Below are 19,701 nucleotides of genomic sequence, written 5' to 3'. Positions count from 1 at the left end.
CTTCTTTCTATCCTTGCTGCATCCTCTCTCTTGAACCCCAGACCTGGGGACTCCGTGGTGTCCTGGATGCCTTTCCCTGGATGTCACGGGACTCTCACACCCAACACTGACCTCAGCATCTCCCCAAACCTGCCCCTCCTCTGGTCCCTGTCTCAGCATTGGCCCCACTGTCCCCCTCTCCAAGCCAGAGTCGGGGACCCCACCCTGGACATCTCCCTCCAGTCCTGCCCATCACTCAGCCTCCTGACTGTCCTTCCACTTGCCCCCTCCTCCCCTCTCCTCAGCTCCATCCTGCTCCAACCTCCCCAGATAACCTGCCCTGGCTTCCCCTGAGTTCCCAACCTCAGTCTCCCTCCTCTGGGCCCCTCTCTCCGTGGCAGCCAAACCTGACCCTGACCCTCCCCTGCATGAAACCCTCCCTGGCTCCCCAGTGCACCTGGGCAGAGTCTAAGACTGCATCATCTGGCCCTGCCCGCCCCTTCCAGCCTTCCTGCCCCCTTCTCAGACAGGTTCACATGTCTCGTTTCTGCACAAGCCCTTGAAGGTGAACATTCTTCTCAATATTGCTCTTATGCATTCTCTGGAAAGCCCTCTTGGTCACCACCAGCCTGGATCAGGTGCCTCCTGCAGCCCCTGGGTCTCCCCCAACGTAGCCCTGATCACACCGGCCTGTGCCTTCCAGTCCCCGTCCTGGTCACTCTGGGCTCTCACTGTCAGAAGATGGGTTTGTCAACCCCCACTGGAACCCCCCCCCACTACCACCAGGCAAGGCTGGGGTCGTCTTTGTCACTCTTGTGTCCCCAGCATTAGGGCCTCAGAAAAATACCTGTTAAAGAGAGATGTTTGGCTCTTCCCTCTGTCCTTCCTGAATGTGTGGCCTGGATTTAGCCTCTTAATTTCAGTGCCCCAGTGTCTGCTCTTCACCTATGAAATGGACACCCACTGGGGTGAAGAAATTTCCTGAGTCAGCCATTGAAGGCCCAAGTAGACAGAGCCCAGGCCCATCCCAGGACAGGATGGAGGGAGCATTCATTACTCTTTGTCTGGTGCCCTTGCTATGCTCTCAGGTCCTCTAAAGACCCCCTTGTTGCTGCAGAGACCCCCCCCCAGCTTGGGTTGACTGCAGTCGCAAGGAGCTCCCGTCTCCCCCACCCCCCAGGAGGCGGCGTCAGTGCAGGGCAGCAGCCTGGGCGGTAGCTGGGGACTTTTATTGACCACGTGGCCCTGGGGTTGCAGAGGGGGTCCCCTTAGCGCCCCCCTAGCAGCCTCCGCCGCAGTTCTTGGCCGAGCAGCTCCTGTTCCCGGTGGGCGCCCTGCAGCACACTCCGGTTCTCCTGGGCCCTCCGGATCAGGTAGGGGATCACCTCCTCCAGGGAGCCATAGGGGATGGACTTATACACTGCATAGCCAGCCTGCCCTGGGAGAGAGGGTGGGCAGGGTGTGGGCTCCGGCTTGAGGAACGTGACAGAATGGGTGAGTTGGACAGACTTTCCCACTGAAAAAAAAAACCCTAAAATTTCTAGAGCAATCATTTAAAAGTATATGCTTAAAATTATTAACATGCCTCCAAGAGAGTAAGGAATTATTAATCCAAGAATTAAGAGAAAGTGAGAACAACCAGGAGAAGGAGGGTTTGCACCGGAAGGCACGTCTTCCCTGAAAGCAAAATCGAGCTGTTTGGTGATGACTTTGCAGAGTTTAGGGGTACAGACTCAGAGACCCAAAATCTGACTGATGTGAGAGTTACAAAGGGGACCTTCCCCCAGGGAGGGGGCTTGGCATCAAGCACAGCCAGGAAGAAATCAGAAAAATCCATCCCTCAGAGGCTGCAGCTGTGGATTAGCCTCTTCACAGATTTGCAGCCCAAATTTGCCTCAGTGGGATGCCTCAAAAAACCTCAAAGCTGTGAATTTAGGGTAGAGAGTGGTTTTGTACCCCTTGGGACCTGGCAGAGGAAAACATAAATCCTCTCTTCTCAGGCCCTGGGGAGTAGCACGGTAAAGATAACAGAGCACCCAAGAAGCAAGACACCATGATGGAGAAGCAGCAAAAACAGCCGACAGCAGAGACGCTGGCCTGCCAGGCCTTCAGCTGCGGGAACAGCGGGTCTCTGGGGAAGGAGGCGGAGGCTGGGCCAGCTGCAGGGATCTGGCTGGGAGGCAATGAGGCCTGGGGCTGGGAAGGGGGGTGGTCGGTCACATACCCAGTGCCAGGGAGACGTGGTCACACATCCCTAGAAGTTGTCCAAAGCAGACGGGTCCATCCGGAGGAATGCCCAGTTCCCACATGCTAAACGGAAAAGGACACACCCTCAGTCATGCAGCGGCTGGAGCCAGAGGGCAGATCAGCCATTGCACACCCATAGGGCTGTTTCATGTACTCAAATATTGAAATACTTGCAAACTCAATGATAAATCACTGCTCTGAGAGCCCCCAGGGAGTCCCAGTCTGTTCCCTGGAGCCCTCAGATCTCCCATGCTCCAGCAAATAAGGGGTGATGCCTTGTGTTGCCAAGGGCCTACAGGCTCCCGCTGCAGTGCTCCAGCCACACGAGGCCTGGGAGCGGTGGGGGTTAGATATTTTGAATCCCCCCACCCAGAGCCCCCCCGAACCTGCTGATGCCCCACTGTTCCTCCCTTATTTCACCTCCACCACCTTCCGCCTGTGCCCAGTGTGAGAGCTCAGGAGAGGATGGAAAGGGACCTTCCGGTGGGCATCTGTCTCCCCTGCCCCGCCTCATACCGCTTGGTTGCCTGGCGAACGGATTCCTCATTGTGGGAAGCCACCATGAGCTGGCACCAGGGGCCCCGGCGGGACACGTGGGTCAGCATGAGCTCCAAACAGCGGCTGTAACTGCGGGGACACGCTCGGTTCAGCCAGGTCACCTGGCGAGGGCCCGGCCCTGGGGAGTGGGGATTCCTGCCGTCCCCCGGGGAGGTGGGTGCCAGTAGGGCAGGGTCTCTGGAGTCAGAAAGTGTCCTCATGTTGCCACCTGCATCAGCTGCAAGTGGCATCCCTTCTCTGAGCCATTTTCCTCTTCTGTAGCAACCTGAGTTTACCGGACAGTGCTGCGGTGGAGATGGAATGAGGTGCGGGTGCCAAAAGCCCTTGGCACCACAGCAGTCTCACAGGAAAGGGCCACAGCATGTGCACAAGGTGACGCTTTCCCACGGTTATTCACTGTGGCAGTGTTTACAGAACAAGCTTAGAAATGACCCACATGTCCCTAAGTGGGGACAAAGGACCTGGGGCATGTGAGAAGAGTCTGGGGCATGCGCCAGGTCTCTGAAGAAGAGGAGGACATGGTCTGGGAACTAATATGGAAGAGTACAGAGACTGATGGATGCTTTGTGAGTTTTCCGGGGGCCAGGCAACCCTGATGTACTTCTTCTGTGGTAGTCCTCCACTGCCCCCCCCAGATCTGTCCTCTGCCCTGCTCAGCCCCCTGGGAAGCTGGCTTCTTATGTCATGCTCACCCGAGGGGTCCTGGCCAGGAGACCAGAGGCAGGAGAAGAGAGAGCCCAGGGGAGTTCACACCTCAGCCCCCTCTGCTCCCCACAATTCCTGCCAGCTGCTCATCTTCCTCAGCTTCAGCACTGGGGTTGTAACAGCCTTCCCCTCTTGTGAGTTCTTGGGTGCCCCAACATTTCTGGAGAGTTCCCCTAACACACTTCTGTAGTCCCTTCACTAAATCCTCTTCAGTTAAACCGCTTTGCGTGGAATTCTCTCTCCTCTGGAACCCTGCCTGACACTCATATCCTGGCTCATTGATTCCTCAGATCAGCTGTGTGAGGCAGTGGGTGTTTACTATCCTCATTGTACAGAGGGGAAGACGGAAGCTGAGGGAGGGTAAGGAGGGCTCTTGTCTGCAAGTGGCCGAGCTGGGATTTGATCCCAGGCTGTCGGGTGTTCCGGAGTCCAGATTTATTACCACTCCACTTTACTGCCTTGAAGATGTGCAGGGGAGTGGGAAAGCAAGGTTCAGAGTGGTGTGTAGGTGTGCTGGTTTGGATCTATTATGTCCCCGAGAAAAGCCATGTTCTTTTAATCCAGTCTTGTGGGGGCAGACTTATTGTGGGTGGGATCTTTTGATTATGTTGTTTCCATGGAGATGTGACTCACCCAATTGTGGGAGGGACCTTTTCATTAGATTATTTCCATGGACGTGTGACCCCACCCATTCAAGGTGGGTCTGAATTAGTTTACTGGAGCCCTTAAGGCAGCTGAGAGCTGACCCAGACCCAGACAGTTGGAGATGCAGACAGAAAGATGTTTGGAGATGCTAAGCTAAGAGATGAAGCCCAGTTTGCCCTGGAAAAGCTAAGAGAGGACCCCTAAACACTTAAAGAGCAAGCAAGGATGCATAGGAGCTGAGAGAGAGAAGCTAAGAGAGACAGAAGCTCACAGACATTTTGGAGAAAGCCATTTGAAACCAGAACCCAGGAGCAAAGGACCAGCAGACACCAGCCACATGCCTTCCCAGCTGACAGAGGTGTTCCAGACACCACTGGCCTTTCTTCAGTGACAGTATCCTCTTGTTGATGCCTTAGTTTGGACACTTTTATGACCTTAGAGCTGTAAATTTGTAACCTTATAAATACCCTTTATAAAAGCCAATCCATTTCTAGTATTTTGCATAATGGCAGCTTTAGCAAACCACAACAGTATGTATGAGGCTTTTTGTGCTCCCCAAAAAGGGGGGAGGGGGATAAGAAAATCTCTTTTGTGTTTGCTTGTATATACATAAAGAGCTTCAGGAACACATGTGAGAAACTAGCACAGGTGGTTACCTGTGGTTGGGAGCCAGGAGCCTCTGTGTGTCCATTTACATACCATTTTGTTTTTTGAACCATATGAATTTACTATTTATTCAAAATCTATATTAAAAACTTAATAGTACCATGATGGAGAAGATGTGGAGAAATAGGGACCCTCATCCATGGCTGGTAAGAATGTAAAATAGGGCAGCCACTGTGGAAAACAGTTTGGCAGTTCCTCAAAAAGTTAAACATAGAATTACCATGTGACCCAGTAATTCCACTCCTACGTACACACCCAAGAGAATTGAGAGTGTATGTTCACACAAAAACTTGTACATGAGCGTTATAGTGACATTATTCACAATAGCTAAAAAGTAGAAATATCCCAAATGTCTATCAGCTGATGAATGGAGAAAGGAAATGCGGTATGTCCATGCAATGGAATATTATTCAGCCATGAAAAGGAAGTGTTGATACGTGCTACAGCATGGATGAGCCTTGCAATGCGGAGTGAAGGAAGCCAGACCAAAAGACCACATACTGTATGATTCTGTGCATGTGAAATGCCCAGAATTGGCAAATCCATAGAGACAGAGAGTGACCACGTGGTTGCCAGGGCTGGGGGGTACAATGGGGAATGACTGCTCATGGAGTTTCTTTTTGGGGTAGTGAGAATGTTCTGGAATTAGATAGTGGTGATGGTTGCACAACCTTGATGTTATGCCAAAAATGACTGAATTGTATACTTTAAAATTGCAAGTTTTATGGTATGCAAATTATATCTCAATTTTAAAACTTAATGGTACTAATTACTAAGCCAATGGGACACAGACGTGCCTAGGAACTCTCTTGGGCCTTGGAGGCGAGCCCGGGTTTCAGTCATGGCTTGGCCACATGCCCTGTAACCTTGGGTAAGTCCCTGAGCTCTATGAGCCTCTCTTTGATCCACTGTCAAATGGACAGGGGCTGTGATGAGGTTCTGGCACAGGTCCTGATCTATATCAGGTGGTCACTGAGTGTGTGTTGAACGAATGAATTCCTTCTCATCAGAGCCATGGGATAAGAGGCCCCAGGAGCTCCCCGATATCAGGTCTCCAGCACAGGTGATTGAGAATACAGGTCCTTGAGGCAGCCTGCCTGGGCTGAAATCCTGGCCTTGCCACTAATGATTTGTGTGATCTCAGGTAAATGATTCTCCCTCTCTGTGCCTCAGTTTCTTCCTCTGTGAAATGGGGATAATAGTAGTACTTACCGCTTGGGGTTGTTTGTTCATTCATTCAACAGGTATATACTGAGTGCTTATCAGGTAGCAGGTGTGATTTTAAACTGGTGGTTCAACAGTGAACAAATCAGAGACCCCTGCCCTCCTGGGCCCACATTCTAGTGGGAGAGACAGAAATGAGCAATTGAATACTAAACTATATAGAAACTCAGATGCTGGTAAATGCTAAGGGGACAAATAAATCCAGGAAGAGGACAGAGAGTGGGTGTGGGAGTGTTCCAGTTTTTGATCTCGGGGGCAGGTAAGGCCCCCTGAGAAGCTACTGAAAAGTAAAGATGGAGGAAGGTGAGGGATTGAGCTGTGCACTGCTCAGCGCTGGCCAGCGGGTTCGGCCCTGGTTAAATGCTAGATGTTGTTACTGTTCCCGCAGAGCCTGGCCTGGCCCAGAACTACCTCCGACTGGTGGCCTCATAGTCAGGCTGAGTGGGGTCCTCAGTGCCCTGGAGCCGGGCAACCTCTCTCTCCTTGTCCAGATAGGCCCCTCGGACCAGCTTGACTCCAAAGGCCAGGCCGGCCCGGTCTGCGGCCTTGGTGTCCCGCTGCAGGCGCTCGTGTGTGTCCTGGCAGAGCAGGTGGGCCAGTCGGGCTAGGGGCGCTGGGAGCCCAGCTCGAGGTCCCCCAGAGCCCGCAGCCCCCCGGACCCCGCCACGCACCTTCAGGTAGGCCTGGTACGTGTTCCACACCCAGGGCCCACCCTCGCTGGGGCAGTTCCAGCGCACGGCCAGGCCGGCCACCAGCAGAGAGAGCGCAGGGTTCAGCGAGGTGTACTCGGCGTCCACCAGGAGCCTCACGTCCTGGGCCCGGGCATGCTGGGGGCAGAGACCGTGGTCAGAGTCCCAGGGGCCCGGCAGGTGCAGGGAGCCAGGCCATGGCGGGAGGTGTTACCTGTACCACCCGGTGCAAGCGGCTCAGAGAGGCCCGGAGATGCCGGTTCTGCTCAGCACTGAGGCAGGAGAGCCGGAGGTCCTGGGGGGTGGCAGGGGAGGTGAGAGGGGCTCAGGGCCACCCGATCCCTAAGTCTCCAATTCCCCCATGATTGGGCAGAGGAAAAAAGTTTAGTAATTGTCAGAAAGACTGAAAGGAGCAATAACAGAGAGATAACTATATATTGAAGTATAATGCAGTGATTATGAGCCTAGAATCCAGGTTCAGATCCTGGCTCCACCACTTACTGTGTGACCTTGAACAAGTCATCTGACCTCTCTGGACCTCAGCTTTCCCCTCTGTAAAGTGGAGATGACATAGCACCACCTCATGGATCAAATGGCTTGACTTACGTGATGTGCCTGGCCATATGAAGGCCGAGACAGGGCCGGCACATAATAAGCACTCAGCACATTCTCTCATTGTTATAATTAAAGATGACCTAATATAGCCTCTCATTTAATCCTCCCGATGATCCTGGCAGATAGGTGTTATTCCAAACCCCATGTGCCAGTGAGGAGACTGAAGCTTGGAGAGCTGAAGCGACTTGGAATGGACATGTGTCAAGTGCTTAGGAATAGTGGCTGCCTTCCTCCCCTTAGGACCTTAGCATCTTCATCGAATGTCCAAGTCCTCCTTGGCAGCAGCCCACAAGGCCACCTGCTCTGGCCCCTTGATTTCTCTGCCCATCTCCTCCAGCCTAACCAGCTACTCTGCTACAGCCACACTGGCCTCCCTGCTATTCCTTGAACGTGCCAAGTGGTTTCCCACCCCAGGTCCTTTGCTCTGGCTGTACCTTGCCCCATCTACCTGGAACACTTCTCCCAGATATCCACTTGCCATGTTCCCACCCCTCCTTCAAGTCTTTGTTTCAAGGTCACCTTCTCAGTGAGGTTTTTCCTGGTTTGAATTTGCAACCCCCTACCATCTCCCTTCCTCAGTCTTATTTTTCCCCACTTTTCCCTTATCAATACTTAATATGTTACATATTGACTTTTGTTTTCATTATTGAGTGTCTCTGGCACCCAGCTAGCAAGGAAGTGTCTCGGGGACATAGATTTTCTATGTCTTGGTCTTCATCGTCTCCTCTTGACCCAGCACAGTTCCTGGCACAGGATACATGTTCAATAAACAATTGGGGAATTTATAAATTTGTAACGTGAGAATAATAACCATCCCTAAATCACAGTCTTGTTATGAAGATTCAAAAGGGCTAATCTGAGCTGCTGGTGACTCAAAGGACTCCAGCTGGGTTTGAAGAAACTGAGAAGTAAAAGAAAGAGGAACAGGTGGGGCATCAAGCTTTATCTTCCCCTGGATCCATGTGAATTGTGAATGACATCAGCCTAGCCCTGCTCAGGGAACCCCACCCGGGGAAGGTTAGCTGGGATGTGGGAACCTCCCAGTCCAGGGAGTAGAAATTACTCTCCCGGAAGAGGGATACGCTGGGGGAAACTGCTCAGTTACCTTTTCTCCAATCAGAATGCTCTCCCCCTGGCTCCAGCCTAGTCTTGGGGAGCTCTGGGGTGTGAGCAGCTGGTGGGGCTCCCTATAGATAACACCCACCCTCATCCAAGAGTTACTCGGAGCCAGTTTGTTATTTCAGGTACTCACCAAATGTTAACTCATTTAAACTTCACATCCCTCTGAGGTAGGGACTGTTATCTCTATTTTACACATGGGGAAACTGGGGCAGAGAGAGGTGAAGTCACTTGTCTGAAGTTACACAGCTAATCAGGGGCAGACCTGGGATTTGAACCTCAGCCTATTAGCCTCAAAGTCTGGGTTTTTAACCATCACTCGACCCACTCAAGGGCAATAAATGTTTCCCTCTAACATGTGTAAAGCACTTAGGGTAATGCCTGGCATGTTACGGGTGATAAATACATTCTCCACTATTAATGTACCTTTTAAAAAATCACCTGATTCATTCATTCATTCATTCATTTATTCATTCAACACATGTTGACCAGGTGCCAAAGGCTGGGGATATAGCAGTGAATGGGACAGTCATGAATTGTGCTGTGAAATCAGGGAATGGGGGGGCTCTCATCTAGGGATGAGTATGGTAGGGCTGCCTCTGAGATGGGGACAGGAATGAGGGGAAGGTTTGGGGAGACATTGAGGCCAGTGTGGGACTCAGGAGGTGTGAGGGGCCTGGGGGGATGTCCAGGGGAAGTGCCCAGGAGACTGTGTGTCTAGGGCCCGGGGAAAGGGCTGGGGCTGGAGACCAAAAGGTGGGCAATCAGGAATCTGAGGCTGCAGGGGTGGGTGTGAAGAGCCATGAGGTAAGGAGTAAGAGGGGAGGGAGCCAGGACCTAGCCCTGGGGAGCCTCCATATTTAAGAGACAAGCAGAGAAAAACCCAACAAAGGTTGAGAAGGAGCTGATGGGGAAGAAAGAGGAGAACCAGGTGTGATGGTATTGGGGAGGCCAAAACAAAGCACAAGTTCAGGACAAGAGGCAGGCTCAGAAAGGACAGAGAGGTTCCTACACTTTGCATTTGTCTCAGGCTGATCTTCTTGATAGAGGGACTAAACTCTGAAAGATGTCACCCGCCAAACTGGCAGAGCCAATTTGCAAAAACTGTGAAAGGTGTTTTTTGCTTTGGATTGTTTTTGTTAGCTCTTGCCACACAAGGAAATCTCTGTCCTATAACTACTTGGGTATAAAATTAAGGAATAGATAGCTCAGGAACTAAATCCCAGAGTTAACAATTAAAAATACTAAAATGTAGAGCATGTAATAAAAGATGACAAGACAAACAAAGAAACAGGAAGTGCTGGCCCATCCAAAGGAACAAGATAAAAATCCAGAAACCATCAATGAAGAAGACAAGACTTTAGATATACCAAACAAAGACTTTTAAAAAATGATCCTCATATGCTCAAGGAGATAAAAGAAAAAATGGAGAGAGAATTAAAGGATATTGGGAAAACATGGAATGAGCAATATGAGAGTCTCAATAAAGAAAAATTTTAAAAAGGAACCAAACAGAAATCCTGGAGTTGAAGACAACAATAACTGAAATTAAAAATTCCCTGGAGGATGTCAACAGCAGATTGGAGCTAATAGAAGAAAGAATCAGTGAGCTCAAAGGCAAGACAATTGAAATGATTCAAGCTGAGGAACAGAAAAAAAAAAAAAGAATTTTAAAAAGCAAACAGAGCCTAAGAGACCTGTAGGATACCACCAAATGTACCAATATATGCATTATGGGAGTCCCAGATGGGACTTGGAAAACTGGATATTCATATGCAAAAGAATGAAGGTGGGCCCCTACCTCACACCATATAGAAAAATTGGTTAAAAATGGACAAAAGACCTATATATAAGAACCAAACTATAAAACTCCTAGAAGAAACACTGGGAAGCATCTCAGGACCTTGTGTTAGGCAATGGCTTCTTAGACTTTATACTGAAAGCACAAGCAAGAAAAGAAAAAATAGATAAATGGAACTTCATGAAAATTTAAAACTTTTGTGCATCAAAGGACTTTGTCATGAAAATAAAAAGACAGCCTACAGAATGGAAGAAAATATTTGGAAACCACATTTCCTATAAGCATTTAATATCTAGACTATGTAAAGAAATCCTACAACTCCACAACAAAAGGCAAACAACCCAATTTAAAAATGGGCAAAAGACTTGAATAGACATTTCTCCAAGGAAGGTAGAAAAATGGCCAAAAACACATGAAAAACTCCTCAACATAATTAGCTATTAGGGAAATGCAAATGAAAACCACAAATAACATTTCATGCCCACTAGCATGGCTACTATTTACAAAAATGGAAAATAAGTATTGGAGAGGATGTGGAGAAATAGGAACACTTGTTAATTGTTGGTGGGAATGTAAAACCCACAGGCACATCCTTATTATTAACACTGTGGAAAATAGTTTGGTGATTCTTTGGGAAGTTAAGTATAGAATTACCATATTATCCAGCAATCCTACTTCTAGGTATATACCCCAAAGAATGGAAAGCAGGGTGTCCTAGTTTGCTAATGCTGCAGAATGCAAAACACCAGAGATGGATAGGCTTTTATAAAACGGGGGTTTATTTCACTACACAGTTACAGTCTTAAGGCCACAAAACGTCCAAGGTAACACCTCAGCAATCGGGTACCTTCACTGGAGAATGGCCAATGGTGTCCAGAAAACCTCTGCTAGCTAGGAAGGCAGCTGGCGTCTGCTCCAAAGCTCCGGCCTCAAAACGGCTTTCTCCCAGGACGTTCCTCTCTAGCAAGCTTGCTCCTCTTCAAAACATCACTCCCAGCTGCACTCTCTTTCCTCTTTGAGTCAGCTCATTTATATAGCTCCACCGATCAAGGCCCACCCCGAATGGGTGGGGCCAAGCCTCCATGGGAACATCTCATCAAAATTATCACCGACAGCTGGGTGGGGCACACTCCAAGCAAATCCAACCAGCACCCAAGGGTCTGCCCCACACAAGACCACAAAGATAATGGCATTTGGGGGACACAATACATTCAAACCGGCACACAGGGTCTTGAACAGATATTTTCACTCTGATGTTCCTAGTGGCATTATTCACAATTACCAAAAGATGGAAGCAACCCAAGTGTCCAACAGCAGATGAGTGGATAAACAAAATGTGGTATATTCCTACAATGGAATATTATTCAGCTGTAAAAAAAGGAATGCAGTTCTGATGCATGCTACAACATGGATGACCCTTGAAGACATAATGTTGAGTAAAATAAGCAACACGGAAAAGGTGAAATATTGTATGATCTCACCGATATGAAATAATTAGAATAAGCAAGTTCATAGACTCAGAACCTGGAATACAGGTTTCCAGAGAGAGGGTAGGGAATAGGAAGTTAGTGCTTAAATGGTGCAGATTTCTCTTTGGGGTAATGTAAAGGTCTTGGTAATGGATAGTGGTGATAGTAGCATTACATTGTGAATGTGATTGACATGACTGAATTGTATATTTGAAAAGGTGGTTAAGAGGGGAAATAGCAGGTGTATATATGTTACTAGAATAAAAATCAAATTAAACAATAGGCCGGAGGCAGGGCAAAATGATGGCATAGGGAGGTGTGGAATTTAGTTAATCCTCTAAAGCAACTAGTAAGTAGGCAGGAGCAACTAGTAAATAGTCTGGAACAACTGTTGGGGGACATCCGTGACTAGACACACATTTGTATACCAGCCTGGGATGGGTGTAATGGCTGAGATTGCAGCTTAGAACTGTAAGTAAAGCACTCTGCAAACTGCAGAGCCAGTGTCCCTCCCCCACTGGCATGGCAGGCTAAACTGAAACACTTCCCTTTGGAGAAAAGAAGTTGGTTACCTGGAGTGAGAGAAAGTAACTCAACCAAGCTCCAATTATGGTTTCAATTACAACTCTGGACTACTAAATACAAGCTATAAGCACAGATAAACCCAGAGCAAACAGGAAAGAAATCTGAGGTTCCTCCCAGCAGAGAGGAGGCAGGGATGATGGAAAAAAAATACATACACAAATAAAAACAGAGGATTTTGGAGAAGGCTGAGCTTAGAATACTGGAAAACAGCTGTATCCCAAGAAAAGGGGCACAGAGAACCGGGTACCAAAACCAGTCGACTGGTGGAACTTGGGGGCTGGGGACTGGCTCTGAAAAGGGGCTTTTGCTCTTTTTCCTTTTTTTTTCCTCTCATTCTAAGCAGCTCATTAGAGAAAGCCTCAGGCATTTTCAATTGTCAGCCTTGACCCAGGCAAGGGTGGAGTTAACAAAGTAAGAGAGACAAAGGAGGAATTCAAGTGTAGAAGATAACTCCCTAAAGGGTGTATCTTCCCTAAGAAAAGGGGGGTGGGGCTCAACTCAAGTAGCTGCCCTCCCTCAAAGAATTCAGACCCCAGGGCCTTTGGTGGGGGTAACCAGAAACAACTTAAGCTTGGCTTCTGACATCCTCAGGGTCCATCCCAACAGAGTCTACTGAGAATTAAAGAGACTGCACCTCTTTACACCAGAGGGGAGCTGTGGGCTGGCAAGTGCCACCTGCTGGACAGGACTGGGAAAGCACTGAGTCTAGAGCCCTCACAGCAAAGTCTGACAACTTGCTTCTCAGGGAAACTTGATACTGATTAAATCTTCCTCCTGAGAACTGGGCCCATCTGGTCTGGAAAAATCTGATTGGGGTAATCAAGGAAACCAGATGCCTAGACAACAAATATTATGGCTCACATTAGGAAAAATGAAGATACATCCCAGTCAAAGGAACAAACCTACACTTCAACTGAGAGACAGGAATTGAAACAACTAATTATTAATAAAACAAATCTCCTAAATCAATAAAAAAATAAATGAGTTGAGGGAAGATAAGGCAAAAGAGATCAAGACTATAAAGAAGACATTGGGTGAACATAAGGAAGAACTCAAAAGTCTGAAAAAAAGTTGGCAGAAATTATGGGAATGAAAGGCACAATGTAAGAGATGAAAAACACAAAGGAGACATACAACAGATTTGAAGAGGCAGAAGAAGATTCATGAACTGGAAGACAGGACATCTGAAATCCTACATACAAAAGAGCAGATAGGGAAAAGAATGGAAAACTATGAGCAGCATCATAGGGAACTGAATGACAACATAAAGTACACAAAAATACATGTCATGGGTGTCCCAGAATGAGAAGAAAAGGAAAAGGGAAGAAACAATAATGGGGGAAATAATCACTGAAAATTTCCCATCTCTTAAGAAAGACATAAAATTACAGATCCAAGAAGCACAGCATACCCCAAACAGAATAGATCTGAATAGACCTACATCAAGACGCTTAATAATCAGATTATCAAATGTCAAAGACACAGAGAGAATTCTGAAAGCAGCAAGAGAAAAGCGATCCATCACATACAAGGGATGCTCAATAAGACTGTGTGCAGATTTCTCAGTAGAAACCATGGAGGTGAGAAGGCAGTGGTATGAGATATTTAAGATACTGAAGGAGAAAAACTGCCAACCAAGAATTCTATACCTGGCAAAACTGTCCTTCAAAAATGAGGGAGAGTTTAAAATATTCTCAGACAAACAGACACTGAGAGAGTTTGTGAACAAGATACCTGCTCTATAGGAAATACTAAAGGAAGCACTCCAGACAGATAGGAAAAGACAGGAGAGAGAGGTTTGGAGCACAATATTAGGTGAGTAGCACAATAATGTAAAGTACACTGAACAAAGATAACTGCGAGTATGGTTGAAAGAGGAAGGTTAGGGGCATGTAGGACACCAGAAGGAAAGATAGAAGATAAGGACTGGGACTGTATAACTTAGTGAAACCTAGAGTGGTCAATGATTGTGATTAAATGTACAAAAATGTTTTTACATGTGGGAGAACAAATGAATGTCAACTTTGCAAGGTGTTAAAAATGGAGAGGTATTGGGGGAAAATACAATCAATGCAAACTAGAGTCTATAGTTAACAGTAATATTGTAATGTGCTTCCATTACATTAATTGTAACATAAGCAATATACCAAAGCTAAATGTCTATAAGAGTGGGATATAAGGGAGGGGTATGGGATTCTTGGCGTTAGTGTTGTTGTCTGACTTTTTAATTGGATTTTATTTTTTTAATTCATTTTTATTGAGATATATTCACATACCATGCAGTCATACAAAGCATACATTCAATTGTTTATTGTATTGTATTGTATTTTTTCTTTTGTTGTTTTGTAGTTGTCATTTTTTTCTTTCTTTTTCTTTTCTTTTTATACTTTTATTTTTGCCTTTTCCTCTTTCTTTGGGGAAGAAATGGAAATGACCTTATATAGATAGTGTTGATAAATGCATTAACTATGTGATTATACAGGGAACCATTGAATTTTTTTTTCAGTTCCAAATGGATCAAAGACCACTGATTGTTTACTTAGGATGGAATGTATGGTGTGTGAATAAAACCATCTAAAAAATAAACAGAGGGATACAAGTGCTGGAGAAATTATGGAGAAAAGGATGTACCTAATCACCTTTGGCAGGGAAAGTAGAACACTGCAACCCATCTGGAGGGCAATGCGGTGGTTCCACAGGAAACTAAGCATGGGGTTGCCATATGGTCCTGCAACTTGTTTGGTATATACTTGGAAGAACTGAAAAGAGGGACACAAACGGACATTTGCACAGTGGGGTTTATGGTGTCAGTATTCACGATCTGCAGTGGATGGAAGAGGTGGCCTAAGAGTACACCAACTGATGCACAGAATGGTGAACTGTGGTGTATACATACAATGGAATATTGAGCTGCTACAAGAAGGTGTGAAGTTGTGAGGTGAATGGGCATAGAGGGCAGTATGTTGAGTGAAATAAACCAGAAATGAAAAGAAAAACATTACAATGTTTCGCTAATATGGACTAACTATGATGTGCAAGCTCTGAGAATTGAGTCTGAGAGCACAGGTTATCAGGGGAAGGCTTATTGTAAATGTTCCTAAATTGTAAGCTCTTATAGCAGTTACATCTATTCCTGAGTTGTAATGGTTATTTCTAAATTCTGAGATGCTGAGCTCTTTATGTATAATCTGGTTGGTCCCTGGAACTTTGGATATCTGTGTGACACCTGAGATTCAGAGCCAGAGTCTGGCAGCTATGAATGTCAGCATTACCCCATACAGCAAATTTTATAAAGAGTCTGAAAAAAGAGATTAGACTAAAGGGTAAAGGACAATATTGATGGTATTTTAAAAACTTCAACTTCTGTGTGAGACCAAAGGAAGAGATGTTCGTTATGTGAAAAATCTATATTTTTTGTAACACACTATATAATTTAATTTGTATGGTCAGTTTATTCAAACAATATAATTACATGGAATGTTGAATAGGGAGTGAAATCTGGTTGGTTTGTACAGGTTAGTGAGAAGCCCCAATATATCCCAGAGTAATTTGGGCAGAGAACAAATACGTATTTGTAAAGCCCCCTTGAAGGACTGGGGGAAAATGTGGAAATATTAAATTCCCCACTCAGGGAATTAATAATATTCTCACAAGCATTGGGGGCTACCAATTTAGAAAGTCGAAACCTTGACCTTGGGGCTTGCCTTTATGAAGTTTGTTACTGCAAAGGAGGGGCTACGCCTACTTAAAATTATGCCTAGGGGTCACTCCCAGAGAACATCTTTTGTTGCTCAGCTGTGGCCTCCCTCTCTAAGCCAACACTGCAGGTAACTCACTGCCCTCCCCCTTATGTGGAACTTGACTCCCAGGGGTGTAAATCTCCCTGGCAATGTAGGATATGACTTGCGGGGATGAGCTTGGCCCTGGAATCATGGGATTGAGGAAGTGTTTTTGGACCAAAAAGGGGAAGTAAAAGGAAACAAAATAAAGTTTCAGTGGCTGAGAGAGCTCAAACAGAGTAGAGAGGTCATTCTGGAGGTTATTCTTATGCTTTACAGAGATACCCCTTTTTAGTTTTTAGTGTATTGGAATAGCTAGAAGGAAATACCTGAAACTATTGAACTGCAACCCAGTTATATACATAACTATATAACTTACAGTGTGTGACTGTGTGTTTGTGAAAACTTTGTGGCTCCCACCCCTTTTATATAGTATTTGGACAGATGAATAGAAAAATGAGGACAAAAAGTAAATGAATAATAGGGAGAGTTGGGGGGTTTGGGATGTTTTGGGTGTTCTTTTTTACTTTAACTTCTATTCTTGTTCTCTTTTGTGTGTGGTAACAAAAAATGTTCAAAAATTGTGATGATTGCACAACTATATAATGGTACAGTGAACAACTGATTGTACACTGTGGATGATTGTATGGTATGTGAATATATCTCAATAAAATTGAACAAAAAGAAACCCAGATAAGCCTTTACAACACAGTGAACCCTAGTGTAAACTACGGACTATGGTTTAAAGTGAAATTATAATAACATTCTTTCATGAATTGTAACAAAGGGACCACACCAATGCATAGTGTTAATAACAAGGAAGGGTATATGGGAACTCTGTATTTTCTGCATGATTTTTCTGTAAACCTGCAACTTCTCTAATAAAAAAATTATTTAAAAAATTAAAAATTAAAAAAATATATATATCAAGATCAAGGAAGGAAACATCAGCATGTCCATCATAGCATTGTTCAGAGTCTCCAGTCTCATAGCCCACCCTACTTATTCCCAGAGAAATAAACTGTGCAGTTACAAGCAGCAATTAGAAGCAATGTGTTAGATGTACACAAAGAAACATGAGTGGCTCTTAAAATCAGAGTGGTCAATGGAAAAAGCAAGAAACAGAATGACACAGAGAAGTATGGAAGACTGATTTATGCACCCCAGAAAAAAGCATGTTCTTAATCTTAATCCCATTCCTGTGAGTGTGAATACATTGCAAATAGGACCTTTTGAAGATGCTTTTAGTTAAGGTGAGTCCACTTGAATCAGAATGGATCTTAATCCTGTCACTGGCTGCCTTAGAAAGAGAAAGCCAAAAGGAGAGGACATCGCCATATGATGTGAGGCACTTGAGGCAAGATTTCAAGCCACAGAACCCCAAGGATCACCAGCAGCCAGCATGAGAATGTTACAGACTTCGGGCAGAAAGACCTCCACTTTGGTCTTCTCCTAGCTTTAGAACCGTGAGCCAATAAATTCCCGTTGTTTAAGCTAACCCACTGTGTGGTATTTGCATAGCAGACTGGAAACTAAGAGAATAACATGCTATTTGCGTAAAATTTTTTTAACGCGCCCCCCGCAGGTTGATAGAAAAGGGACATGAGGGAACCTTTTCAGTGATGGAAATATTCTATATTTTGAGAAGGATTTGGATTGCTCAGGTGTGTGCATTGGTCAAAACTCTTCAAAGGGCACATTTATGACTAGTGCATTTTGTTGTATGTAAATTTTACCTCTAAACTGTAAAGAGTCACTGCACTCTAATTAATGCTATGCATCCTGAAGTATTCCCATGTATGCAACTTATTTTGAAATGCTTCAAAAGATAAGATAGATTGAAGGATGGACAGCGGAATGGATAGATGCATCGATATGACTTAAAGCAAGTATAGTAAAATGTTAATGGTAGAATCGAAGCACGGGTATATGGGTGTGCACAATGCTTTAGACTTTTTTGTATGTTTGAAAATTTTCATAATAAAATGTTGGAAAAATATGTCCCCCAAACAGTATGCACTTGGCAAAAAAAAATCCCAATAACCAAAAGATGCACATTAAACAGGATGGAGAGGTTGCTGGTGTCGGGGTGAGGGATGCAGAGGGAGGGATAGAAATAGGATGTGGAATGAATGAAAGAATGAATGAATGAACTAATATCCCATGAGTTAACCAGAACTCATGTCTGGCCAGCACACACCAGTATGGCTGCATTGACTGATAAAATATTATGGACTTTCTTCTGTTGGTAAAGACCTGCTGTCCCAATACCCCCACGGAGGGGTCCTGCCACCCCCACCCCTCCCCTAGATCACCCAGATGACTCGTATTCCAGCCAGGGCCTTCCAGGATCCTGCATTGGAGCTACAACTACATTTATTCTGATTGTCCTAAGCCTGGGAGTAGCCGTGTTTAAATATTTTGAACATCCTGCTTGTAGGCACCTGCCACATCCAAGTTCAAAGGGGTTCTGCTTCTGCCCTCCACCAACGAGCCGACCTCCCCGAGGTCCTTACCTGCCCAGAGTCCATGGCTTCTGCCAGCCTCTCAGGGCTCAGCTCGAAGGAGGCCCCAGGCTCCCTGACCCAGGAGGTTAGTGCCTTCTGAAACGGGGTGGTGGGGAACGGTGAGGGGGTGGTGTCCAGTGAGCAGCCACCCCCTCCCCAGCCCTCATCTTGCCCGTCGCTTACACAGAGCCGAGTGCTGGTCAGCGCCGTCACCTTCAGCTGCATGAGGGTCTTCCCAGCCGGGCCAGGGGTCTCCAGGAGGCCCCGTGACAGGTCTACACACCGCAGCATGGCGTGGAGGTTCCCCTCGTACCAGGCCTCACTGCCCAGCCAGCAGGCGTCAGGGCCTGGAGCCTGCAGACCCCCACCTGCCCCCTCCCTCCCTGGGCCCCGGGCCCCGGCCCCCTACTCACCCAGTCTTGGCAGCTGAATCCGGTTCCTCCTCAGTGGGCACTGCCAGCAGGGGCCGGAGACCCAGAGTCTGGAGCTGCTGAACGCAGCCCCTCACCTCCTCTGCCGTCTCGCCAGCCACAAACTGCCCATAGATGGAGGCTCGGAGAAGCGCACCTGAGATCCGGGAGCCCAGCAGTCGCTGAGACCAGGCCTGGAGCTAGGGTGACAGGGAGCAAGGGCTCAGAGCCGGGCCCTGGGGAGCATCCAGGCCAGTCCTGGGGGGGGGGTTTACTGCTCACCGCCAGCCCATGGGTGACCAGCGGGGGCCAGGCACACAGCCGCAGCACCAGCAAAGCCCGTGTCAGCTCTCCGGTGCCCTTCAGGTGGAAGGCCCCACCATCAAAGCTCAGCGGCTGCCAGCCCCCGGCGGAGGGGCCAGCCCGGGAACTCAGCACTCGGCAGGTCTGGAGCATCATGAAGCCCTCGGTGCTTCCGCAGCTGGCGAAGGGACTCCAGAGGCAGCAGGTTCACAGCCTGCACCTTGCCGAGCCAGGAGACAGTGACTGATTAACTGGGCAGTGGGCAGGGAAAAAAGTCTTAATTATCCTGGTAGGGGGCAATTAATTATTAACTGATGGGGACAGAGTTCAGAATAACGGGAACAGGAAAGGAAACCCCCAGTAACAACCCCCAATTACCTTCAGTGTATAAGCTCCTATT

At 46.9% G+C, this 19,701-nt stretch overlaps 1 protein-coding gene across 3 annotated transcripts; it reads right to left on the bottom strand.

The window, feature by feature from the left end:
• Positions 1-1,187: 1,187 nt before the first annotated feature.
• Positions 1,188-19,533, bottom strand: PRODH2 (proline dehydrogenase 2). 3 transcript variants are annotated; one of them, XM_037820317.1, is made up of 10 exons: positions 19,281-19,533; positions 19,002-19,198; positions 18,772-18,910; positions 18,598-18,684; positions 6,928-7,008; positions 6,696-6,851; positions 6,436-6,602; positions 2,743-2,853; positions 2,204-2,289; positions 1,188-1,417 (listed from the first exon to the last, which is right to left on the bottom strand). In XM_037820317.1, exons 1-10 carry the CDS (start codon positions 19,455-19,457, stop codon positions 1,248-1,250), a joined length of 1,371 nt encoding a protein of 456 aa, XP_037676245.1. In that variant the 5' UTR covers positions 19,458-19,533; the 3' UTR covers positions 1,188-1,247. The 3 variants fall into 3 exon arrangements, with proteins under 3 accessions (XP_037676245.1, XP_037676246.1, XP_037676247.1); XM_037820319.1 differs by having other exon boundaries at positions 1,248-1,412; XM_037820318.1 differs by lacking the exon at positions 6,928-7,008.
• Positions 19,534-19,701: the final 168 nt, after the last annotated feature.

This window comes from Choloepus didactylus, chromosome 27, assembly GCF_015220235.1.
Source record: "Choloepus didactylus isolate mChoDid1 chromosome 27, mChoDid1.pri, whole genome shotgun sequence".
Lineage (NCBI taxonomy): Eukaryota > Metazoa > Chordata > Mammalia > Pilosa > Megalonychidae > Choloepus > Choloepus didactylus.
The sequence above is the reverse complement of the archived record's forward strand: the minus strand, read 5'-3'. Positions and strand labels throughout refer to the sequence as shown.